This window comes from Nyctereutes procyonoides, unplaced genomic scaffold, assembly GCF_905146905.1.
Source record: "Nyctereutes procyonoides isolate TBG_1078 unplaced genomic scaffold, NYPRO_anot_genome, whole genome shotgun sequence".
In the NCBI taxonomy this organism is placed as follows: Eukaryota; Metazoa; Chordata; class Mammalia; order Carnivora; family Canidae; genus Nyctereutes; species Nyctereutes procyonoides.
Genome location: NW_026575030.1, coordinates 339733 through 366432, shown reverse-complemented (window position 1 = coordinate 366432; position 26700 = coordinate 339733). Strand labels below are relative to the sequence as shown.

At 36.5% G+C, this 26700-nt stretch overlaps 1 protein-coding gene across 14 annotated transcripts in view; it reads left to right on the top strand.

Moving 5' to 3' along the window:
• R3HDM1 (R3H domain containing 1) overlaps nt 1-26700 on the top strand; it is a 200686-nt gene that overhangs the window by 161575 nt on the left and 12411 nt on the right. For all 14 annotated transcript variants that reach the window (XM_055316114.1, XM_055316109.1, XM_055316104.1 and 11 more), the window contains 2 exons: nt 19677-19780; nt 21713-21885. In XM_055316114.1, coding sequence (XP_055172089.1) covers nt 19677-19780; nt 21713-21885 — 277 coding nt within the window. The remainder of the gene's footprint in view (nt 1-19676; nt 19781-21712; nt 21886-26700) is intronic.

Genomic DNA, 26700 nt, shown 5'->3' with positions numbered 1-26700 from the left:
ATCCTCTTTGTCTTCCATTTCTAGCCAAGATTGGGTTTTAGGGACTGGACTTATTCTCCTACCTTAACTTATAAACCAGGAAAATTTATGAAACAAGCTTTCTTAAGACAGTGAAGGACAGTAAACCCTGAGAGAAGAAAATAAAATGACTCTCATCAATGCCCCAGCTTGCTGCCTAGAGAAAGTTTCCAAGCCACCATTCAGGGAGAGGGCCCCAAGCAGAGCCTCCCTCTAAATTAAGGAGATGAGGTTAGGAGTGCAAGGAAGCCAAGGTGGCTGGAATTTACAGGACAGAGTGCTGAAGAGAAGAGGCTACCAAGAAGCTGTGGAGATCTACAGAGGGACCATTTTGAGTGAGTCTGGTTGATTTCTGCCTGGTGCTTGTATGTGCAAAAACCATACAAGGCCAGCAAAGGCTGGACAATCCTTGGAACTCACAAAGGACTAGAATAGTTTATATTCCTAGCAGCCAGACTGTCAAAACCTCATAATATATGAAGCATCAAGCAGAGGACCTGAAAGGACATTATTCTCAGTAGTGGGGGAACATTAGTCCTAGATTAAAGGCTGCTCTGGTCATGCCTAAAGAAAAGAAGGACTCAAAAGGATTAGTTGTTTCTAGATAACTGTGACCCAAGACAAAGCTCAAAAATATTGCTAAAAAATAAAAGAGGGGATCCCTGGGTGGCACAGCGGTTTGGCACCTGCCTTTGGCCCAGGGCGCGATCCTGGAGACCCGGGATCGAATCCCACGTCGGGCTCCCGGTGCATGGAGCCTGCTTCATCCTCTGCCTGTGTCTCTGCCTCTCTCTCTCTCTCTCTCTGTGTGTGTGTGTGTGTGTGACTGTCATAAATTTAAAAAAAAAATTAAATAAAATAAATAAGAAATAAAAGAATATCCAGCAGTCACCAATGTTAAATTTACAGTGCCTATCATTCAATCAAAAGTTACCATATATGGAAAGAAATAGGGAACTAAGGCAATAATGAGGAGAAAAATCAGTTAATTGAAACTGATTATGAAACAATGTCAATATAAAATTCAGAGAAAAAAAAAGAGTTAAAAATGAAGAGCGCATCAGTCCACTTCAGGGGACCTAATATATGTGTAATTGGCATCCTCAAAAGAGAAAAGGAGAGAACAAAAAAAATTTTTTGAGTAAATAATGGATAAAGTTTTTTTAATTTGATGAAAATAATAAACCCACAGTTTCAAAAATTCAACAATCTCCAAGCAAAAGAAGCATGAAGAAAAAAACTTCTAGAAAAGTAATAAAGAGAAAATCATAAAAGTAGCCAGAGGAAGGAAGGAAGAAAGATAGTACATATAGAAGAACAAAGGTAAGAATGGCAGCATGCTTCTTGCTAGAAACAAGCTGGAAGACAGTGCCACGACATCTGTATTTGAAGTAGTGAAAGAAAAAATCTAGAATTTTGTACCAGTAAACATAATGTTCAGAAACAAAGACTATTTCAAATGTACAAAAACAGAATTAATCACCAGCTGACCTGCACTGCAAGGAATATGACAGGAAGTCTTTCAAACTGAAAGAAGACCTATATCTGGTGGAAATTGGCCCTGTACCAAAGAATAAAAATTAAAATTCAAGTAGTATACTGGCTCAAAAATCAAATATCTTAGAAACGACCTGTAGAAAATGTATCAAGAATTCTCAAACCTCAGTTAAAATGAAAACACACCTTGGGAAACAATTTGTTTACAAAGCTTGCACCTGCGATGTCACCCAACTATTCCACTTCTAGGTATTTAACCAAGGGAAACAAAAACTGGAACCAACCCAAATATCCAGCAACAACTGAATGGATAAACAATTTGCGTTATATTCATTAATGGCATATTACTTAGTAAAAAGAATGAACTATTGATATATACAACAAAATGGATGAATCTCGTAATTATCCTGAGTGAAGAAAAATTAGGCAAAGGTATATACCATATGATTACTTTTATAGAAAACTCTATAAAATGCAGCCTAATCTCTCTGGTGACAGAAAGCAGATCAGTATTTGGCCAGGGTATGGTGAGGAGTTGGGGGAGAAAGGAAGGAGATACTACAATGGGAAATAAGCCAATTTTGGGAACTAATGATGGTTTCACGGTATATATGTATGTCAGAACTCATCAGATAATACACATTGTGTGCAGTGAATTTTCTACCAGTTATACCTCCATAAAGCTGTAAAAAGAAAAATTTATCTTGATCTCCTTTTCTAAAAGTTTGAGCAAAGACTAGTTTTATTTAAAACCAACACTCAAAAAAAAAAATAAAACCAACACTCAAAAAATAATAAAATAAAATAAATAAAATAAAATAAAATAAATAAAACCAACACTCAGTGGAGTGTCCAGCTCTTGATTTCAGCTCTGGTCATAATCTCAGGGTTGTGAGATCAAGCACCACATGGGCTCTGCACTCAGCAGATTGTCTGCTGGAAATTCTTTCTCTCCCTTTGCCCCTCCCCACCCCCATTTTTTTCTCTTTCTCTCATTCAAATAAATAAATCTTTAACAGAAAATATAAAAATAAAATGAAGAGAAAAGATGCAAAACTAACAAATCTTTAAAATCAAGTATAAATAAATAAATACATAAATACATAAATACATAAATATTTTTAAGGAAAAATAAATACCACAGAGCATTTAACAGTGGCATAAAAGTAGACTCACAATAATTGATTTTGAAACCTATTAAAGAATCTTTTTGAAGATATTTATTTATTAGAGAGCATAGTAGGGGGTAGGTAGGACCAGGACCCTGAGATCATAACCTAAGCCAAAGGCAGATACTTCACCAACTGAGCCACCCAGGTGCCCTGAAAATGAGTGATTTTTTTAATTTAGTTTTTAAAGTCTTTTTAAAAAGTAGTTGCCTTGAAAGTAACTCCAACAAAATAGATATAAAGTCTTTATGCAGAAAACAGGCATTGAGAGAAATTAAACATCTTGTGATGTTGAAGATGTGCACACCTACCCTGTGGTATAGTAGTTTTACTACTAGATGTATACCTTAAAATAAAAGTCAAAAAAAAAAAAAAGTCATCAGTGTCCCACAGATCAAATATGATGCACAAGGTAAGAATGGTTTTTAAATTTTTAAAGGATAATTTTAAAGATCAAAGAAGAATCACCAGTAGAAACCATACATATATCCCACAGAGCCTAAGTGTGTATACTAGCTGGTCCTTTACAAAAAAATTTTCCAGCCTCTGGCTTAAAACCTTTAACAGACTGTCCCAGAGAGAGACCTGTACATGAATGTCTGTAGCAAAAACCCAGATAGAAAAAAAAAAAAAAAAAACAGATAGAATGGATAGATGTCTTATGGTATTTGCATTCAGAGAACAGCCATATAACAGCTAGAGGTACATGGGGGGAAGTTTGGGGACTTCTAAGATATTAGTGATATTTTTATTTCTTTATTTGAATGGTAGTTCATTTTATAATTCTTTGAACTATATAACATTTCTGGCCGCTCTTGTGTATATCTTTGAAACCCCCAAAGAAGTAATAAAAGCCCTTGAAGAGGCACTTAACTATGGGGAAAGACTTTAGGAAATTAAAACACCAAGTGAACAAGAGGAGAAGAAATAGAAACAACTTTTGAGGAGAATTGTTTTCATAAAAGGAAACATTGAGGGAATCCCTGGGTGGCTCAGCAGTTTAGCGCCTGCCTTTGGCCCAGGATTGAGTCCCACATCGGGCTCCCTGCATGGAACCTGCTTTTCCCTCTGCCTGTGTCTCTGCCTCTCTCTCTCTCTCTCTCTCTCTCTCTGTCTCTCATGAATAAATAAATAAAATCTTTTTTTAAAAAAAGGGAACATTGAATTGCTATAGTATATGGGAAGGGAAAGGAGGTCAGGAGAGAATATCCTTTTCTAAATAGGAAAAAGAAGTGTTTCTTTGTTGAAGGGAAAGACAGCAGAAAAATTTGCTGCTATAGGAGGAAGGGGAGAGTGAGCCAACATTCAAATGGAAGTAGCCTTAGGTAAGAATGCAGAGGGTTCACATATGGTAAATAGAGGAAAAGCAGAGTATAGATATTGGTAGGGAGATAGGTGCAGTAAGGAGTTTATGAAAATTCTTTTCTCGTGGCTTTTTTTTTTTTCTCTAAGATTTAAGATATGGGGTGCCTGGGTGACTCAGATGGCTAAGCATCTGGGATTGAGCCCTGTATGGGGCTCTCCGCTCAACAAGGATTCTGCTTCCCCCGTCACTCTCCCTCTGTGCTCTCTCTCTTTCTCAAATTTCTCAAATATACTTCATATTATTAAAGAGTAGATTAATATTGTAAAATTCAAAAGGAATTGTGGAATATTGTAGAATTCAAAGGAAAAGCAAGATGTGGGGAGATGTGACAAATATGTCTGATAAAAGCCAATTATATAAAATAGTTTTATCACTAATGCATGTTCTAGAATAAGAACAGTGAGACTCAACAAACAGTTCATGGAGATAGTTTTACTCACTTGACAAAAACTAATAATAAATTATCACATGAGAAAATGTTTACTCTCACCAGCAATTAAGTTAGAATTTAACTGTAACGAAAATTAGAGGATAAAACACTTAAACATTTAGATAAATCAGTATTATACATATTATAGGTTGCTAGGCGTATGAAAGGCCCACTTTTCTATGAATCAGTCTGATGACATTTGACCAAAACATAAAACTGCTAAGCTTTTTTATTCTGTAATTCTACCTCTAAAAGTTTACTACATACATAATATACTCACAAAATTAAAATTGCTACAAAACAAGTTACAACGATGCTGTTATTAAGAAAATCTAACAAAAAAAAGATGTAATATGTGGGCATAGAGAGTGTAGTTATTGATATCGTCATAACAGAGTATTGTGGTTATCTACACTTGCGGTGAACATAATATACAGAGAAGGTGAATCACTATGTTGTATATCTGAAACTAATGTAATAGTCAACTATACTTCATTTTGAAAGGGTTTTAAGATTTATTTATATACATATATATTTTTTTAAGAGTTTATTTATTTATTCATGAGACACACAGGCAGATGGGGAGAAGCAGGATCTATGTAGGGAGCTTGATGCAGGACTCGATCCCGGAACCCCAGGATCACGCCCTGAGCCGAAGGCAGAGGCTCAACCGCTGAGCCACCCAGGCATCCCATTTATATATTTTTAGAGAAAGAGAGCATGAGTGGGAGGTGCAGAGAAAGGAAGAGAGAAATTCCATCCATCAGACTCCACAATAAGCATGGAGCCTGACACCTGCTCAGTCCCAGGACCCTTGCGATCACAACCTGAACCAAAACCAACTGTGCCACCCAGGTACCCTGGCTTTTGAATATTTTAAACTATGAATTTCCTGTTTCTCTGCTAGGCTGATTATTAAGTTTGGTTTAAATTTATAGGAGTGCATCTGCCTGGCTCAGTCACTAGAGTGCACAAGTCTTAATCTCGGGGTCATGAGTTCAAACCTTGTGTTGGGCATTAAGCCTACTTTAAAAAAAAAAATCCTAAGGAAATTTATTTAATTGGCACTGGTAAATCAGACATTGGAACCGGTGGGTTTTAAAGTGTTTGTTCTGTGTTAACTGCTTTAGTCTTTTTAATTCAGAAGAATTAAATATGTCTTACCCAGACTATTACAGTCCACAAGTAGATTATGTTGATTATATCTTCAGGGAACATGGCCATGCATACTAAATAGTGTTATAAGTTCAGGAAGCTTTCTTAACTATCAAGTTTGAAACAGTAAACATAATATTTGCAGAACCATAAAGAAAAGATGATGGCAATAACACTTTTGTTGAGAATTTCCCATGCTGTATTCTTAAGTCATCAACCTTTTTGTGGGCAACTTCACGTGATAGAACTTCTTTGTGAATACCTTTTATATATATATATATATATATATATATATATATATACACACCATTTTTGTCCATTCTGCCATTTCCTTATTTTTCTTGTTTGCAGCAGTGTTACTGACATAAAAAAAATCTCCTATTATACAATTCATCTACTCAAAGTATAGTTTTTAGCATATTCACAGATATGTAGCTGTCACCCCAGTCAATTTTAGAACATTTCATCTCTTCAGAAAGAAACCCTGAGTTGGGGGTGGGGGGGGAAGCAAGTGTCCATCAGCAGATCAATGAATAAACAAAATGTAGAGTACACGTACTATGGAATATTATTCACCCTTAAAAGGAAGGAAATTCAGACATGCTGCATCATGGATGAATCTTAAAGACAATATGCTAAAACAAAACAAAAAAAAGACAATATGCTATTCGAAATAAGCCAGTTACAAAAAGACAAGCATTGTGTGATTCCACTTATATGAGGTACCTAGAGTAGTCATATTCCTAGATACCAAGTAGAATGGTAGTTGCCACGGGCTGAGCAAAGGAGTGGAGAGCTGGAATTTACTGCATACAGTTTCAGTTTGGCAAGATGAAAAGACTTCCAGAGATGGATGGTGGTAATGATTGTACAGTAATGTGAATATACTTAATGACACTGAACTACATTGACATAGTTAAAATGGTAAATTGTAAGCTATGTGTATTTCACTACAATTAAATGTTTTAATGTGAATATACTGCTGAAAATCAAAAGGAAAGAAACTATACCCTTTAGCTGTTACCCGCTGATTCCACTACCATCATCATTTCCCAGCCACTGATCTCCTTTCTGTCTCTATAGGTTTCTCTGTTATGGACATTTCATATGAAGAGAATTATAGGTAGTCTTCTGTGACAAGCTTTCACTTAGCGTAATGTTTTTAAGGTCTTCCTATGTTAGCATATATCAGCAGTTCACTGGATGAATATATTCATATTCCATTGTATGGATCTACTATACCCATACAATAAGATGGATGAATAATATTTATAGATATTTATATAATTTGTCAATTAAAGGACATTTGGGTTGGTTCCACACAGTACTGCTATAAACATTAGTTTGTAAGCTTTTGTGTGGGCATATATTTACATTTTTCTCAGGTCTTTACTGAGGCGTGGAATCACTGAATCACATGGTGACTCTGTTTAATCATTTGAGGAACTGCCAGACTTTTCCAAAGCAGCCACACCACTTTAAATTCCCATAAGCAATGCTTGAGTGATTTAATTTTTCCACATCCTTGCCAACACTTGTTGATTATTTGACTTGTTTATTATAGCCATTCTAGTAATGTCTCGTGATTTTTTATTTTGATTTCCCTGATGACTAAGATATTGAATATCTTTTTTCATGTGCTAATTAGTCATTTGTATATTTTCCTTGGAAAATGTCTATTCAGATCCTTTGCCCAATATAATTGGGTTATGTGTATTTTTATTATTGAATTGTAAGAGTTCTTCCTGTTTTCTGATAAAAGTCACTTAGGAGATGTGTGACTTGCAGATATTTTCTTCCACTTTATGGAGTGTCTTTTCACTTTATTGATGCAGTCCTTTCAAGTACAAAAGTATTTAACTTTGATGAAGTTCAGTTTATGTATTTTTCTTTTGTTGCTCATGCTTCTGGTGTCATATCAAATAATTAATTACCAACTCCAGGATCACAAAGATTCACGTCTATATATTCTACTAAAAATTTTATAGTTTTAGCTCTGACATTTAAATCTTTGATCCATTTTTAAATTTTTTTATATGATATGAGACTACACCTAACTACAGTCTTTTGCACATGGCTATCTAGTTGCCCCAGCACAATTTGTTGAAAAGACTATTCTCGGGACACCTGAGTGGCTCAGCAGTTGGGCATCTGCCTTTCCCTCAGGGTGTGATCCTTGAGTCCTGGGATCGAGTCCCACCCACATCGGGCTCCCTGCATGGGGCCTGCTTTTCCCTCTGCCTGTCTCTGCCTCTCTCTGCCTCTCTCTCTCTATCTCTCATGCATAAGTAAAGATTTTTTTTAATCTTTAAAAAAAAAAAAGACTATTCTCCCATCAAATGGTCTTGGCTCCCTTATCAAAAAACAGATGATTAGGACACCTGGGTGGCTCAGCAGTTGACCATCTCTGCCTTCAGCTCAGGGCATGCTCCCAGAGTCCTGTACCAGGCTCCCTGCATGGAGCCTGCTTCTCCTGTCTCTGCCTTTCTCTCTGCCTCTCTTTGTGTCTACCATGAATAAGTAAACAAAATCTTAAAAAAAAAAAAAAATCCTATGATTGGGGCTCCTGGGTGGCTCCGGCAGTTAAGCATCTGCCTTTAGCTCAGGTTGTGAACCTGGGGTCCTAGAATCGAAACCAACATTAGGCTCTCTGCTCAGCAGGGAGTCTACTTGTCCCACTCCCTCTCCCTCGCCCCCAGCTATTGTGCTCTCTCACACACATGCTCTCTCTCTTTCTCTCAAGTAAATAAATAAAATCTTTTTTAAAAATCAGATGGTTGGGCAGCCCGGGTGGCTCAGCTGTTTAGCACCACCTTCAGCCCAGGGCCTGATCCTGGAGACCCCAGATTGAGTCCCACATCGGGCTCCCAGTATGCTGGGATCCTCTTCTCCCTCTGCCTGTGTCTCTGCCTCTCTCTCTCTCTCTATGTCTCTCATGAATAAATAAATAAAATATTTTTAAAAACAATCAGATGATTGTAGATGTCTAGGTTTATTTCTTTTTATTTTTAAGATTTTATTTATTTATTCATGGTAGACACAGAGAGAGAGAGAGGCAGAGACACAGGCAGAAGGAGAAGTAGGCTCTATGCAGGGAGCTTGACATGGGACTCGATCCCGGGTCTCCAGGATCACACCCTGGGCTGAAGGCAGGCACTAAATCGCTGAGCCACCCAGGGATCCCCTAGGTTTATTTCTGAATGTTATTCTTTTACTATGTCTATCCTGTGCCAGTGCCACACTGTATTGATAAAGTTCAAAACTGGGATATGTGAGTCCTCCCAACTTTGATCATTATCCAGATTGTTTTGGCTATCCTGGGTCCTTTGCAATTTTATATGAATTTTACATCATCTTGTCAGTTTCCACAAAGAAGTCAGCTGGGATTCTGATGGGAATTGCATTGAATCTGTAGATTAATTTGGAGTATCAGCATCTTACCTTAAGTCTTCTATTCCACGAACATGGGATGTTTTCCAATTACTTAGATCTTTTATTTTTTTCAACAATGTTCCTGAGTTTTCAGAGTTTGTTTTTTCTTTTCTTAAATTTATATCTAAACATTTCATTCTTTTTGATGATACTGTAGTAGAATTGCTTTAATTTTATTTTGATCACACAATGGAACTTATATAAATACAATTTATTTTTGTATGTACTGTATGTTGCATGTATTTGTATTTTATATTGTATTGATATTGTATCGTACAATCTTGTTGAACTGATTTGCTAGTTACAATACTTCTTTAGTGGATTTTTTGGGGCTTTCCATATATAAGATCATGTCATCTGTGAAGATAATAGTTTTGCTTCTTCCTTTTCAATCTGGATACTTTATTTTCTAGCCTAATTTCTCTGTCTAGAACCTCAGTACAATGTTCAATACAGTAGTGAGAGCAGACTTGTTTATGATTTTAGCAGGAAAGCACCCAGTCTTTCACCTTAAGTATGTTACCTGTGGATTTTTTTTTCTTCCTTAATCATGGTTTCCTTTGGTTCTGTGAACTTGTTTATAATGATTACTTTATGGTCTTGTAAACATATCAGCCCCTAATAAAGGAGCACCAAAATACATGAAGCAAACACTGACAAAAATGAGGGGAGAAACAGAGAATCCACAGTAACAGGTGAAGAATACATTGTATGTTTATAATTGTTATATTGTCCTGAATTATACTTTTTTCATTATGAAATGATTTATCTTTCAGAACATGTTTTGTTTTAAAGTCTATCTTATCTGATATTAATATATAATCACTCCAACTTTCTTGTGGTCACTGTTTGCATGATATATTTTTCCATCTTTTTATTCTTGTGTGTGTCCTATAGACAGTTTATAATCCTTTTTTTATTCTTATGACAGTCTTTGCTTTTTGATTGAATTGTTTAATCCACTCTGATTTAACATTATTGATGTAGTTGGCTTATGTCTACCATTTTGCTTTTTTTTCTTATGTGTTTTTTTCTCCATTTCTACTTTTCCTGCTTTCTTTTGCATTCCGTGAATATTTCCTATTGTAACATCTTAATTCTTTCATGATTTTTTTTATTTTTTTAGTATTTTTCAGTGACTTTTCTAAGATTTATCATGTAAGTCTTAATGTATCCAAATCAACATATTTATATACAGAAAAAAGTACCTGTTATAATTATTACCATACCATCTATAGACGTTTCCTCATCCCATTGTAGCTTTGCTCCCACCTGCTTCCCTTATGCTATTGTTGACAAATGTGTTACATTTCTATATGCTATGGGCCCAACGTTACGTTCTATACATACTCTTTTGTACAGTTGCTTTTTAAATCCGTTAAAAGAAAGGAAGTAAAATATGCATTTCTACTGTCTTGTACAATCACATAATTTCCTATACTGGTTGTATCCATCCTCATAGGCTGCCGTAACAAAATACCATAGACTACTTAGCTTAAACACAGAAATTTATTTTCTCACTGTTCTGGAGACTCTAAATTCAAGATTGATTAAAGTAGCAACAGGATTGGTGTCTGGCAAGGACTCTCCCGTTTAGGCTGTAGGCAGCTACCTTCTTGCTGTGTGGTCACATAGCCTTTCCTCAGTATGTGTAAGCAGGAGTGAGAAGAAGCTCTAATGTCTCTTCTCAAAAGAATTCTAACCCCATTGGACCAGGGCCCACTCACATGACCTCATCTAGCCCTAATTACTTCTCAAAGGCCCCACCTCCCAGTATATCACGCTGAAGTTAGGGCTTCAGCATATGAATGTGGGGAGGAGCATACATTCAGTCCAGGATACTGGTACGCTTTATCATTTTATGTATATGTATATTTTTTTAAGACTTTATTTATTTGAGAGACAGAGAGCACAACAAAGGGAGGGGCAGGCAGAGGGAGAGGGAGAAGCAGGCTCCCCAGCAAGCAGGGAACCCAGTGCGGGGCTCAATCCCAAGTCCCTGGGATCATGACCTGAGCCGATGGCAGATGCTTAACCAACTGAGCGACCCAGGCACTCCATCATTTTATGTATATTCTAATTAGTATTTACTGTAAGATATGTCTGACATCAACAAATTCTCTCAGTTGTTATTCACTTGTGCGAATTTTTATTTTGTCTACATTTTTGTAAAAATAGCTTTGTTGGATATAGGAATTTTGGTTGACTTTTTTTTATCTTTGACCACTCTGAATGTGTTATCCTACTACCTTCTGGCCTCCCTCACATCTGAAAAGTCAGCTATTAATCTTAATGGGGTTCCATTATCAGTAACTAGTCATTCTTTTCCTTGCCATTTGTCTTTGATTTTTAGCATTTTTACTATAGTGTCTCTTTGGATCTTTTTGTGTTTATCCTGTTTAGAGTTAATTTAGGTTCCTGATGAGTAAGTCATTGTTTTTCAATAAATTTGGGGTGTTTCCAGCCATTATTTCTTGTACTTTTTTTTTTCTCTTTCTCTCCTCTCTCATAATCCCATTATACATGTCTTGGTGTACTTAATAATGTCCCACATTTCTTTGAGGCTCTTTTTTTTTCTCTTTTCTTTCTTCTCTAGGTTCTTCAGCTTGCATGATCTATTTCTGTCTGCAAGTTCACTTATTCTTTCTGCTGCCAGTTCACACCTACTATTGAGCTCTGCTAGTGAATTTTTTATTTTCTCTATTTTTCAATGCCATAATATCCTTTTGGTTCTTACAATTTCTGTGTCTTTATTAATATTCTCTTTATTAATATTCTCTAATGTGATATTAGTTAATGTGATATTGTCACCATTTTTTCTTCCTTAATCATGGTTTCCTTTGGTTCTGTGAACATGTTTATAATGATTACTTAATAGTCTTTTTCTGATGAATGTGAAAAATCTGTTCTTTTTCATAGAAACTACATATTCCCTGCTTTTATCTAATGTATAGGTCATACTTTTCTGTTCCTTTTTATGCTCTACATTTTTCCCTGTATCTCTTTTTAAATTAGACATTTTAGATGACAAATTATGACAACTTTGGAGGCTTAATTTTATTTTTTTGTCTTTTTTTTTTTTTAAGTAGGTTCTGTGCCCAGCGTGGAACCCCACAGATCTTGAACTCCCAACCGGAGGTCAAGACCTGAGCTGAGATCAAGAGTCAGATATTTAACCAACTGAGCCACCCATGACCCCTGTTTGCTTACTTTGTTTAGTGACTTACTGGATCATTTTAGTGAAGTCTCTTTAAACTCTACCACCCCCAGAGTTCAGCCTCTGATATTATTCCTCAAGCAAGGAAAGCTTTGGGTATTCTCACAGTCGTCCTAGGATGACAGTGGTTTTTAGTAGGACTCTGTTCCTCTCTTCCTTAAAACAGCCAACTCTTTTTTTTAAAAAAAAAAACAGCCAACTCTTAAATTCTAACTGCCAGTTGGTTGCTGTATTGTTTTTAACAATGCCTTTGTACATAAATTGCTCTACAAAGTAACCCAGTCAAAATTTGACTCCTTTGAAGGTAAAGTTTTTGGAATCAGTGTTTGATTTTTATTCTAACCTCAAGAAGACTCCTTCCAGCTGTTTTTTCACCTGATGCCCTCTTGCAAACTAGCAGGCCTACAGTTTAGCCTGAATCGTGAATTGTCTCCTAGTTGTCTTTACCACAACCTCTGCCATTCTTGACAGCATATGTAGGCTCAAACTTCTTACCTCTCTGTTGCAATTGAAGATAGTTCTCTTTGGGGTGAAATTAGATACTATTGGTTTTATGGAGTTTACTCCTCAGAACAGTCTCTGAGTGAGAGCTCTGGAACTAGAGATGTAGACAGTGGTGAGCTTCTCTCAGAATAACTTCCTATCTCCCCTGTGAGCTGAATATTTGGTGGAGAGTGAGGGGACCACAACCTAGGGTCCTCCGTTTACCATTCCTGGCATGGAATCACCACTTCAGGAGCTGCGGCAAGAGTGATCATGCTGGGTGGGCAAGGTGGAGCAATCTTGGTTCAAATGCCAGACTCCCCTTTCTTGCCAAATCTTGATAGATGTTCTTAAGATGTTTCTTCTTTACTGCTCATACATAGTTTGACTAGTTCCACTAGGGAGCAGTTAACAGAAGTGCTGTCGTGCTAGAAGTCAATTTCTAAAAAGTGAAATATTGTTTTAAAAAATACGAAATTAGGGCAGCCCGGGTGGCTCAGTGGTTTAGCGCCGCCTTCAGCCCAGGGTGTGATCTGGAGGCCTGGGATCGAGTCCCACATTGGGCTCCCTCCATGGAGCCAGCTTCTCCCTCTGCCTGTGTCTCTGCCTCTCTCTCTCTCTCTGTGTGTCTCTCATGAATAAATAAATAAAATCTTTTTTAAAATAAAAAATAAATAATACGAAATTATACAATTCTGGCATCTCATCTTTTGAAATTATATTTTTAAAAGATTAGATGATGCTTTATGAGGAACAGTATCCCGTGTTCCTTAGCTTATCCTATAGGTGTATAAGTATCATCCTCAGTGTTGATGGCAATATTATGGTATCACTCTAAGAGCAGATGTAATAAGTAGCTAAATTATTGCCAGAAGGAGCAGCTCAGGATCAACTATAATAAAGCTAAAATTATTGTTTGGCAGATGTTTTCTACCACTTTCAGTGAGCTACTAAAGTGATGTATCCAACAGGTCCAGTAATGCAGCTGGGGCTTAATGATAATGAGTTTATCCTAGCAGATTGGTCAGGATATGGTCCTTCTCAAAATCATTCTCCCAAAAGCACTAGAGATATATTTATGGTTGATTGTGTTTGATGATAGCTGCCTCTACAGTGCTTACCCCAAAGGCATCTTTTAGCTGAAATACTATAGTGGACTTTGGCTCTCATACCAGTACTTGAAAAATTCAAAGTTCATTTTTAAGGAAAATGTTAGCCCTTACTTCAGGTACCTTTGCCGCCTATTTATTTAATGGGAAATGACCCTATCTTAAGGCCAGTTTTCCACCCCAGTCGTTCAGTTTCCTAGTAAAATATGAACTAAAAAGACTAGATTCTTTTATAGTTAACTACATGCTTTAAATTCATCATGGAATATATTATGATATGTCTGTAATTCAGCATCTGGCAGAGGCTTACATGCTTGCTTCTTTTATCATCCTGGCAGAGTTTTATAACCCTTTGGGTTCACCATTTTGTCTTAGCTGCCAAGAAACACAAAGCTAAATTCAGTGCTTAATGAAAGCAACAATGTTATCTCAGGTGGCCTTATCCTATCTTTGTTTTGTCTTTTAAATATTTTCTTTTCTCTATTTTTTAGTCTATTGAGTTTTTAGAAATAGTTTACATTTGGGAATAGGTAAGCTATAAGTGAGTATTTGTATAAACATGAACATTTAACCAGAAAGCTAAGAAAAATTGGCCATTTGCATTTAAGGGAAAACCTAAAATACTGTGCAGTAAAAATTATTTGATATTTATTTTTATTAATTAAGCATATAGTTTGGTCAAATTCTAATTAGTTGAGAGTTTCATTTATTTTGTCCTACATAGGTACCGTCATCACAAAAATGCATAAGCTAGAAATCACCTTGATTTGCAAAAAGGTTATAAGGCGGAAAGCTATATTTTCTTCTGGAGACAGCATACGTGGCTCAGCGGCTGACCCTCAAATGAATTGAAGGTTTATGTTGCAGAGGATCAGTAGAACTGTTTCCAGATGGCTGTGCTCTGACATCTGCTGAGGAATTCTGAAGGAGATTCAGATCATTCACTGAAATTAAATCTCTAAAACAGCATTTAAAAGTCAAACATCCCAGTCAGTTTTCATTAGATATTTTTAATGTTTGTTTTTTATACTTACAAAATGTATACGTGCCTTTTTGGAAAATACCAAATAGTATAAATTGTCAAGAATCAGCTATATTCCCACAACCCTAAGTTGACTGTTGTCACATTCGTATTTCTCTCTTTTTTTCTTTCCATAAAATTTGAAAGAGCATATAGGTCAGACCCTGGGTAGCTCAATCCAGTGAGTCTTGACAATTGATTTTGGCTCAGGTCACGATCTTGGGATCATGGGATAGAGCCCCACATTAGGCTCTGCACTCTGCACAGAATCTGCTTGTCCCTTTCCCTCCCCTTCTGTTCTATCCCTGCTCACATCCTCCTTCTCTCTCTCTCTCTCTCTCAAATAATCTAGAAAAAAGAACATACAGGTCGTATTCATCTTTTTCACTTTATTTTAGTGAGCAATCTCAATTTCTTGGCATAGAATCCTTAGAGAATTAACAGAATAAAAAATATGTCTTGTTTTAAAAAGTCTTAGTACATTTTAACAAAAATCTTCCTTTGCTTTACAATCCTTGTAGGTACTGACTTGTTTTTCTTGTTTTCATATTTAATAAATAGAGACATATCACATTTTAATTTGGTCCTTTGATCACTAATGAAGATGTGCATTTGACTATGTGTATTTTGAATTACATGGCCAAATCTTTCCTCGTAGTTTGGTAAGGTAAGTATTAATCACGTAATTATTGATGAGAGGGCTGACATTCAAAGACATACTACAAATAAATTGAGTTTATTGTAAACTCATGCTGCCTTCTGACTCCCAAATCCATGGTGCTTTCCAGTGTATCAAGAATTAAAATGTCAAAAGCCATTAAAATAGATAGCAATATAACATCACTTGAATTTGCAAGAATGTCCATTAGTATATCTTAATAGCAAGTATTAATTTCCAGTCATAGTGTATCAAATAGATAACTATGATCTAATCAAAAGGCATCAGGAGTACCCCTTAAAAGTCCAATTTTAAGCATTCATAAAAGGTTATAGGACATTTTTAAAAATTCCTCATACTTTGGTAGACCATGGTAGGTTCTGATTTTAAAAATATATAATGTGTTTATCATTTCTTCCATCATGGCTTTGATTCCAAAATACAGTAAGAATGCAAAAACAAATGACTAGAGAAAAGAAAAATTTTTACTTATGAATTATCATAGAACATCCTAGAAACAAGATGAACATTATAGAAAACGAAGAAGAAACCTTTTGGATCCTTACCATCATTTATCAATCTCTGCTGATCCTATAGAGGCAGTTTTGTACCAATTTGACTGGACTGGACCATAGAATGAGAAGGAACAGCTCTTAAAAAATACAGCAAAACAACTGGTGGAAGTGGCGAGGCCAGTTTTTGTTGCAGTGGACTCTAATACCTTTTCTATTTTGAAAAGTTGATATTATGGCACGCCTGGGTGGCTCAGCAGTTGAGAGCCTGCCTTCGGCCCAGGCTGTGATCCTAGAGTCCCAGGATCAAGTCCCACATCGGGCTCCCTGCGTGGAGCCTGCTTCTCTCTCTGCCTATGTCTCTGCCTCTCTCTGTGTGTTTCTCATGAATAAATAAATAAAATCTTTTTTTTTTTTTAAAAAAAAAAGGATATTATTAGTTTTAATTTACATTCATGGTTTTCAGGAAGCTTGGGACCAAATGGATTCATCGGATTGATACTTTATTTTCCTGTTGAATGGTAGAGCATGAACTTCTTAAAGAACTAGGCTTGGTGTTTTATTTTTAAAAATCCCCTTTCTGTTTATACCTTGTCTTCCAAAGGAGGAATTTTTGAAGTTACTACGAAATGGATTTTCTTTTTTGATATGGAAATATTTGTATTTTTAAAGTGAGAATGGTATTTAAAAAGCTGACTCATTTGCTTTTCCTTTTTTTTTCCCTGACCTATTCTAGTTCTGCCTTTTTAAAAGACAAATTAGATGGTAATTGAAAATAGAGCACTTATTTAAGAAATTTAAGAGAGCTACTCGTTGCCCAGTCTATTCTTGAAGTGTCTTCATGTCTTTTGGAGGAGATAAGTTAATCTTGGAACTCAGTTTTATAATTCATTTACCTAAGGGGTAATCTAGGACTAGAAAACCGATTTACACTGTATAAAACTAAAACCCACTGAAGTGGTAAAGTGGAATGGCAATTTGTAGTTTAGTAGTCTGGGATATTTCCTTCATCTCCGTGCTCTGAATATTCTTATCCCTATTCTGGGTGGCTTCCTGTCACTCATGTGCCTCAGAACTTCAGTAAGCCAGTAGAAGGCACTTAGTGAACAGATCAGGGTGAGGAGGTACTGCATGTCCCACGGGGGCATGTATCTCAGTTAGAACAGAACCTAAAAATCCTCCACCCTATGGTGAAACTTTCTGTTCTGCCAATAGTAGTATGTTTACAAACCACGTCTTGAGTTGTGTTATTTCCACAGCTTAGCTAATGCTCATACGGCATCCCAATCATAATTAACATCAATTTCAGGAAGGACTATTTTTATATTTTGTCATATGGTCCAAAATCGCCTTTTATGAAATCCTCTCTTTACATCCCTTTCTTTTTCCCTTTTATTGAACCACAATGAGTTACTGGCACCAAAAAAAGATAATAAATAATAAAACTTTAGGAATATTTTAGTAATTGAAGAACTGTCAGCCTGAATTAGAGAATCATATTTAACTTATTACCAAAATTCTTTTTTTTTTAATTTTTATTTATTCATGAGAGACAGAGAGTTAAGGACACAGGCAGAGAAGCAGGCTCCATGCAGGGAGCCCTATGTGGGACTTGATCCCAGGACTCTAGGATCACCCCCGGACGTGAAAGGCAGGCACTCAACCACTGAGCCACCCGAGCGTCCCTTATTACAGAAATTCTTAAATGCACATGAGTGTAAACTAAAGTGCACTGAACCCCCATGTATCCATAACTTCTATAGTTATTAACTAATGGCTCATCTGTTCTATCTAAAGCTCTACTTCATCCTCTTCCCACATAATTTTGAAATAAATTCAGATATAATAGCATTTCATTCATGAATATTTCAGTATAGGAATTCCTAAGTTTTTTATTAAACCCACAAAACTACAACACTGTTTCACAGGTTAAAAATTGGGACACCTGGGTGGCTCAGCCGTTGAGCATCTGCCTTTGGCTTAGGGCGTGATCCCATGGTCCTGGGATCAAGTCCTGCATCGGGCTCCCTGCATGGAGCTTGCTTCTCTCTCCCTCTGCCTCTCTCTCTGCCTCATTTTTGTGTGTGTTTCTCATGAATAAATAAAATCTTAAAAAAAATTCACACGTTAAAAATTTTAATAGTTAACTTTTTATTATTTTATTACTGATATTTATATTAACAGCTACAAATATTGCTTGTTTTTACACATTTGTCTTTCTGAGTGTCCCATAGTTTGGATTTTACCAATGGTGTCATCATATCTCCCTATAGTCTTTATAATTCAGTATTTGGATCTAACATATTTTTAATGCAAAAAGTTGTTAAAGTTAGATTAAGAAATTATACTCTGTAAGGAAAGTTTGTTTAAATGGTGGAAAAAGACTGGTAACTAATGGGACTTTCATATATAAATTAAGATTCTGATTACGTGAGGGGCGCCTGTCTGGCACAGTCAGTGGAGCATGCAACTCTTGATGGAGTTCTGAGTTAAAGCTCCACATTGGGTGTGTAGGTTTCTTTAAAAAAAGAAAAAAGGAATTCTGATTACTGTAGAATTCTCAGAAAGAACTTATAGTATCACTCTCTAAAACTGTTTTCCTCAAAGAATTTGCTAAACAGAAGACTTTAAAGATCTGTTGTGACAGATCTCATATTAGTTTGAATCTCAAAGATGAACTTGAAAAATACAGGAAAAAAACAATAGTTTTATACTAACAACCTTTAATTTTGTCAGTTTTTATGTCAGAATTATGTTTTACTGTTTCCTTTATTCTTAGTACATATTTTAAGCAACAAAACATTTTTCTGAATCTCGTCAAATTGCATATTCTCTTTTCGAAAATATAGCTCAAAAAAAAAAGAAAGAAAATATAGCTCAGTGAGATCCAAATAAATTACCCTTTCACTTTGTAAAGTTAGTTATTTTTCTTCTTTTTTAAGTAACTTTGAATAATTAAAAAGTCATATTTAGAATAAGTTGTACAAGAGTAAGAGCAATGAGGGTGCTTGGGTGGCTCAGTTTGTCTGCTTTGGGGTCAGGTCATGATCCCGGGGTTTTAGGATTGAGTCATGCAGTCAGGCTCCCTGCTGGGCAAGGAGTCTGTTTCTTTTTTCCCTCTGCCCCTCAGCTTATGCTCTCTCTCTTGCTCTCAATAAAATCTTTTTAAAAAAGAGTAAGGGCGGGGCAGTGGGGGGGGGGCGGCTCAGCGGTTTAGCACCGCCTTTGCCCCAGGGCGTGATACTGCAGACCCAGGATTAAGTCCCACGTCGGGCTCCCTGCATGGAGCCTGCTTCTCCCTCTGCCTGTGTCTCTGCCTCTCTCTCTCTCTGTCTCTATAAATAAATAAATTAATAAATAAATAAATAAATAAATAAATCTTAAAAAAAATAAAAATAAAAATAAAAATAAATAAACATTAAAGAGACTTTTATCCAAAAAATAATTATAACTTACGGACAATAAAGTTAGATTTTATTTTTACTCCTACTCAATTTGGAAAATAATTTCATTTAAATAAATTTGTAGGATTGTTCATTCAAAGAATCTTTACAGTCTTCTCCATCTCCCTTTGCTATGTTTTTATGTTTGATTTTTTTTCCCCCATAGCTCATCAGTAGGTTACTTGCAACATCCAGGATCAGAACAAGTACAGTTTCCTCGAACTACTTCACCATGCAATTCCCAGCAGCTTCAAAGCCACCAGTGTGCAGGTATGAATATAACTGAGAAAAAATAATAAACTGAGAAAAAAAGCAGTCATTTGTAGGCATTTCTAGAACACAGTTTTCACCTTGTTATGTGCTGAGATATACCCAAGATATTTAGGATGCCTTGCAAATTCAGAGCTGACAGTTGCTGAATACTTCTTCCTTTTCTGCTGTACTACCGCCACACTGCTATCCTGTTTCCCTTCCTCAGACTCTCCTTCCTTCCCCACCTCATAAATAACTGATTCTCTCTGGGATAATTTCCTTCATCTTCATGCTTTCCCTAGGTGAGGCACTCACCTCCCAGGTTCCAACAACTGCTTTTTGCCAGCACCTCCCAAGAGGCCACATAGTGAACTGCCTATTGGACATCCCTACCTGGTTGTGTCAAAGGCACTTTAGATTTAATACTTCTCCCTCTTCCTGCACCCCTCGCCTCACCTCCTTTCTAGGGACCAGAACAGGTTTCAAAGTTGTCATCACCTCTCTTCTCTCCTTTCACATTCATGCTGCTACCATTCCCTCAAATCTCATGCCTTCTTTCCTTCCCCTCTGCCACTGTTCTTGGTCAGTCTTTTCACATCTTATTTGCAGCAAGTATCTTGCCGATTTCATATTTCCCCCACAACCAACTTTCCTCCTCCCCAACACACACACACACACACACACACACACACACTCTTCAAGTAGTACGTTCCTGAAACAAAAGTCTCTTTAGGTCACTCTGCTGAATTGGAAAGGTGCATGGATTTCCCATCCAAACTCCTAGCAAGTAAGCCTCCTGTTTATACTTACATGTTCAGGTCAAACTAAACTGTGTTTTGAGAAAGTACCATGCTTTTTCATGCCAAAGATACTTGTCTTCCTGTTCCTCCCTCTGCCTAGAATGACCATCCACCTTCTATTTGCCAAAATCCTGGTCATCCTTAACGTTTGACTCAAAAATCACCTCTTCTACAAAGGCTTCTCTAGTCCTTAAGCCACAGTTTGTTGCTTCTTTTTTCTGCTTCCGTAGTGTCTTACACAATTCTTTATCATGACACCATATTTTATTACAATGATTTCTTGACATATGTAAATCTCTGAGAAAGAGAGAAACAATTAGTGATTATCAAATAAATAACTCTTGGTGTGCATCCAGCACAGGCTGCTGTGGTTGAGGAGAACTTTAAAGTGTACCTAAGCAGTCAGCCCTCTGTGGTTTGCCTAGCCGGTCAGGCTGGCTGTATTTCTAGGGAACTGGAAACTACCATTTTGGTGGCTGTGGTGCAAAGAATCCTACCATACCTTACCCTGAAGGGATGAGTGGCATGCAACAAACCTGCCCTAATACTAGTAGTGCTGCAGACTAGTACACAGGAGACAGAATAGTCTGTTTATCTTTAGTATACAATTAGCAAAGTGTTCGTACATGTATGTGATCACCAGAACTTTTGAAAGTTAGCCAAGGAGGTCTTTGCTGCCTTTTTCAGATGACAACATGTAATAAAAGAGGTTAAATGATTTCCCCAGAGTTATAGGACATTCAGAGTATTAAAATTACACTGATTCCTACATCCCAAACTTTTTCTTCTGAATACTTAATGCCAGTTTTAAAACTAATTTATTTTTAAAATCAAACACTTTTATAGATAATATCTCAAATATGCTACTCTCTGCTAGGTCATGTAGTAGGTAATTGGACTTTTCTGAGTAACTATGGACCTGTTATTTTTAGAATAATAAGATGTTTAAGCCTAGAGAGTCCTAGTTTAATTAATGCCTTTTTAAACACACAACACTTGTAATATGAAGCTCTAGGGCTTAAATCTGGCTCACATATATGATAGTAAGTTTTTGTTCAGAAATGTGAAATTATTGCCATTTTCTTATTGTTTAAAGATACCCGTAGTTGGTTAAGCATACTGACTGCAGTGTCCCAACTCTGATTTTCAGCTGTGCCACCTCCGCCCCCTGGTGGAGGAATGGTGATGATGCAGCTCAATGTACCAAACAATCCACAATCTCGAGCCCACTCACCCCCGCAGTGGAAACAAAACAAATACTACTGTGATCACCAGAGAGGGCAGAAGTGTGTGGAATTTAGCAATGTAGACAATATTGTTCAGGTAAGATGCTTCTTTTGTTTATTATAATTTTTAGACTTTTCAACATTTTAGTCAAATAAGATGGACCTTACAAGGCTTGACTTTGAATTTGAAATCTCAGATTAGTAAAGAAGTTTGAAGATTCTCTATGTCCATGCTATTTATTTCAGTAGTAAATATTATTTTTCAATTTTTCATATTTAAAATATTTTTAATTTAAGAAATCAAGATATACTAGATCTAAAATTTGATAAAGAAAATTGAGTTTTCCTACATTTTCCACATGAACTATTAGTGTAGCCAGAAGGTTACATTACAATACTCTTTATTGTAGAAGAAATACAATTAATAAATGTAAAAGCAATGGTAGAATTTAAAAATCACCATTTTGAAGTCTCACTAAAATAATGGATCAAAATCATCAGTACATGTCAAGAACATTAGAAAAAGATTTATGGGGAATTTAAAATAGATTAAGTAGAGAACACTTGAAGGAACTGATCAATTATAAGATCTCTAAAAGAAGGTCAACTAAATATTATTTGCCTCCTAATGTGGTGTAGAAGGAAGTAAACAGCATCACTTACAATGTATTTTATCAAAAACACTGAGCCTAAATCTAACCAAGCCACTAAATCTAGCTATCAATTTACAGAAAATATAGGAAGGGGGGAAAAACAAACCGTGGAATATTTTACTCGGCAAATGGCCTTATTTCTTTAAAAAATAAATAGCATTTTGAGATGAAGGCTGAGTCTTTCATAGATTAAAAATACTCAGGAGTTGTAATCAGATGCAACATGTGGATCTTCCTTGGATATTAAACTCTCAAAACACATTTTTCAGCATTGAGAGGATATTTAAATATGTTAATTATGTTAGTGTAAAAAAAAATTATGTTAGTGTAACAATTTTTTAAAAAATAATAGTTCCTGGGGTGGCTGGGTGGCTCAGTTGGTTGGATCTTCAACTCTTGATCTCAGGGTCATGAGTTCAAGCTTCGCATTGGGCTCCCTGCTGGGTGTGGAGCCCACTTTAAAAAAAGAATCATAGTTCCTCCAGATAAAAATATTTTTTTAAAAGATAAAAATATTTATTTAAAAATAATTATATACTAAAATATTTGCAAGTGAAATGCTGTGATATCTGAGATTTGCTTAAAAACTCTTTAGAAGGGACAAAATGAGAAAACACAAAGCTGTGTGATGAGTTCATGGAAATTAATTCTGTTTTTCTGCTTTTATATACTTGAAAGTTTACAGCATTGAAAGGTTTTAAAAATATTTTTTAGTGGCACCGGGCTGGCTCATTCTGAAGGGCATCCAGCTCCTGATCTTGGGATCATGAATTCAAGCCCCACATTGGATATAGAGATTATGTAAACTAAAATAAAATCCTAAAAGAAAATATTAATAAATAAATACTTTTTAAAGATGAACTGAATAAATATTTCAATGCACATGACAAAATGATAGCAGAATATAAAGGGGAGGGATCCCTGGGTGGCGCAGCGGTTTGGCGCTTGCCTTTGGCCCAGGGCGCGATCCTGGAGACCCTGGATCGAATCCCACGTCGGGCTCCCGGTGCATGGAACCTGCTTCTCCCTCTGCCTGTGTCTCTGCCTCTCTCTCTCTCACTGTGTGACTATCATAAATAAATAAAAAAATTTTTTTAAAATTTAAAAAAAAAAAAGAATATAAAGGGGAAAGGTCATTCATAGGCTAGCTCATAAACTTTATTTTTTTTTCTAAAGATTTTATTTATTCATTCATATAGACACAGAGAGAGAGAGAGGCAGAGACACAGGCAGAGGGAGAAGCAGGCTCCATGCAGGGAGCCCTACATGGGCCTCGATCCCAGGTCTCCAGGATCACGTCCTGGGCTGAAGGCGACGCTAAACCGCTGAGCCACTGGGGCTGCCCTAGCCAATAAACTTTAAATGGCCCGTGGCCATTATTCAGATGAAAATACAAAAAATATTTTTTATCTATATAATTGGGAAATTTTAGGAAGACTAATAATTTGCAGAGTTATCCAGTTACAAACTCTCCTGTACATTCCTGGTGGCACTGCAAATTGATAGAACTCTTTTTGGAGGCAGTTTAATAACATTTCTGAAAATGTAGAAGGCTCATAGCAACTCAACACCAAAACCACAAACAATCCAATTAAAAATTGGGCCAAAGACTTCAGTAGACATTTTTCCAAAGAGGACATACATGAAAAGATGTTCAACATCACTCATCAGGGAAATAGAAATCAAAACCACGGGATCCCTGGGTGGCGCAGCGGTTTGGCGCCTGCCTTTGGCCCAGGGCGCGATCCTGGAGACCCCGGATCGAATCCCACATCGGGCTCCTGGTGCATGGAGCCTGCTTCTCCCTCTGCCTATGTCTCTGCGCCTCTCTCTCTCTCTCTCTCTGTGACTATCATAAATAAATAAAAATTTAAAAAAAATTAAAAAAAACTATTGGGACTACATCAAAATAAAAAAAAAGTGTAAAAAAAAAAAAGAAATCAAAACCACAATGAGATGTCCTCTTACACCTCTCAGAATGGTAAAAATTACAAAGACCAGAAATAGCAAGTATCAGTGAGGATGTGGGGAAAAAAGGAACCCTTGTGCACTGTTAGTGGGAATGCAGCCTGGCACAGCCACTGTGGAAAACAGTATGGACTTTACTCAAAAAACTAAAAATAGAAATACCATGTGATTTAGTAATTCTGTCGGATATTTATCTAAAGAAAATGAAAACACTAATTCAAAAAAGCAGCTCTGTATTTATTGCATCATTGTTTACAATAACCAAGATATGGAAACAACCTAAATGTACATTGGTAGATGAATAGATAAGGAAGATGTGATATATATATATATATATAAACAATGGAATGTTACAACAATGGAATATTACTCAACCACAAAAAAGGATGAGATCTTGCCATCTGCAACAACATGGATGGACTTAGAGGGCAATATGTTAAGTGAAATAAGTCAGACTGAGAAACAGATAGCATATGATTTCACTCATATGTGGAAGCTAAAAAACAAAATGAATAACCAAAAAAAGAATCAGACCTATAAATACATAGAGTAAACTGATGATTACCAGAGGTAAGGGAGATGGGGAGGTGGATAAAATAGATGAAGGAGAGTGTGGGAGATACAGACGATACAGTAATATGGAATAAATAAGTCATGGGGTGAAAGGTTCAGCATAAGGAATATAGTCAGTGATAAGTGTAATAGCACTGTATGGTGACAGATGGTAGCTTTACTTGTGATTATAGCATAACATATAGAGAAGTTGAATCACTGTGTTGTACACCTGAAACTAATGTAACTGTCAACTGTACTCAGATTTAAAGAACATTTAATGTGGAAGGTACATAGCCTTTGATCCACAAATTTACTTCTAGAACTTTGTCCAGTAAAAACTGTGGAACAAACAGTAAACAAATCTGTATACACAGATACTCTTGCCTGCTATAACATTGAAAATCTAAATATATCTTGATATTCAACAGTGATAAACTGATTAAATAAATTACTATACCATTTAGGAAAATATCTTAAGTGTATGTACTAAAAAGAATGAGATACACCTGCTTCCCAAATGGTAGTTTCTAAATACCATTCTCTGCTAAAAGCAACCAGGGTTCCTTAGTGAAAATGCTGTTGCCAGGATTCATTCAGGGAAAAGTACAAGATGATTCTGGAACATGTTGCTGAGCCAGAAAGTAATGAAGTACCTTAAAGGATGTTGGAGATGTGTCAGGGGACACAGGACCTGGCATGAATACTTTGGGAATAAAATAATTAGAAATGAATGATCACCCATAGAATAAAATCGAATCCATGAGTCCATACTGATATAAATGAATAAATGGGGGGAAAGTGAAGCTCTTCTTTACAGCAAAATGTGAACTAATAAATATAGAAAGAATGATAAAATTAGAAAATCACCACCTGGAAACCACAAGGCAAGAATCATCACTAGAGGAGAGAGGATTCTAGGAAAAGTGGCAGAGTAGGAAGCATCAAGAGTCTTTCTACCTAGAAATACTTGTACTGGCAGAAACTGTCTGAGGCTTAGAACTGCCAGGGAAAAGCTTGGGTGATAAATTGCAATTAAATTCAGTCAAATTCAGCTTTTACCCCAATAGCAGCTGCCTATCTTTTACCCCCAACCCCTGAAAGGCAACTGTGCATGTTGTTCCTAGAGTAGCTTACAGGAAGAGCCAGGGTGGTCAAAAAGGACCCTGTCCTTCAAATACAAAGGATTTGTGTTATCATCCTAGGTCTCTGCTTCTGATCACAGAGGTGTAGAAAAGGGGACAGTAACCATTATTGTTGCACCTCCCCACATTATTGCAGATCTCTCTATCCCCCACACACATACACACACACTTCTGAGGGACTTAAAGGGCTAGAACCCTGTTTTTCCTCCCTTCATTTTTCTCTTTGAATCTATTTTGGGACCAGAACACACACAGTAAGGACCAGGACAAAAACAACTGAATATATAGAGCACATGCCCAGGGAAAGGCACAAGCCAAACCCTAAGAAAACCTCAGGGGTATACTTCAGACCAATCTTTGACACAGTGACAGCCTGCAACAGTCAATAAACAAAAACCATAACAACAACAGAATACAACAAAACCTGGGAAAGGGGAAGAATCTAATATCCAGTAACCACATTGATAGATCCAAATGTCTAGTTTTCAACAGAGCCACAAGGCATGCAAAGAAATGGGACAGCATGGCCCATTCAGAGGGGAGAAAAAAAAGTCAACATAAATTGTCCCTAAAAAAACACCTGATGACAGATTT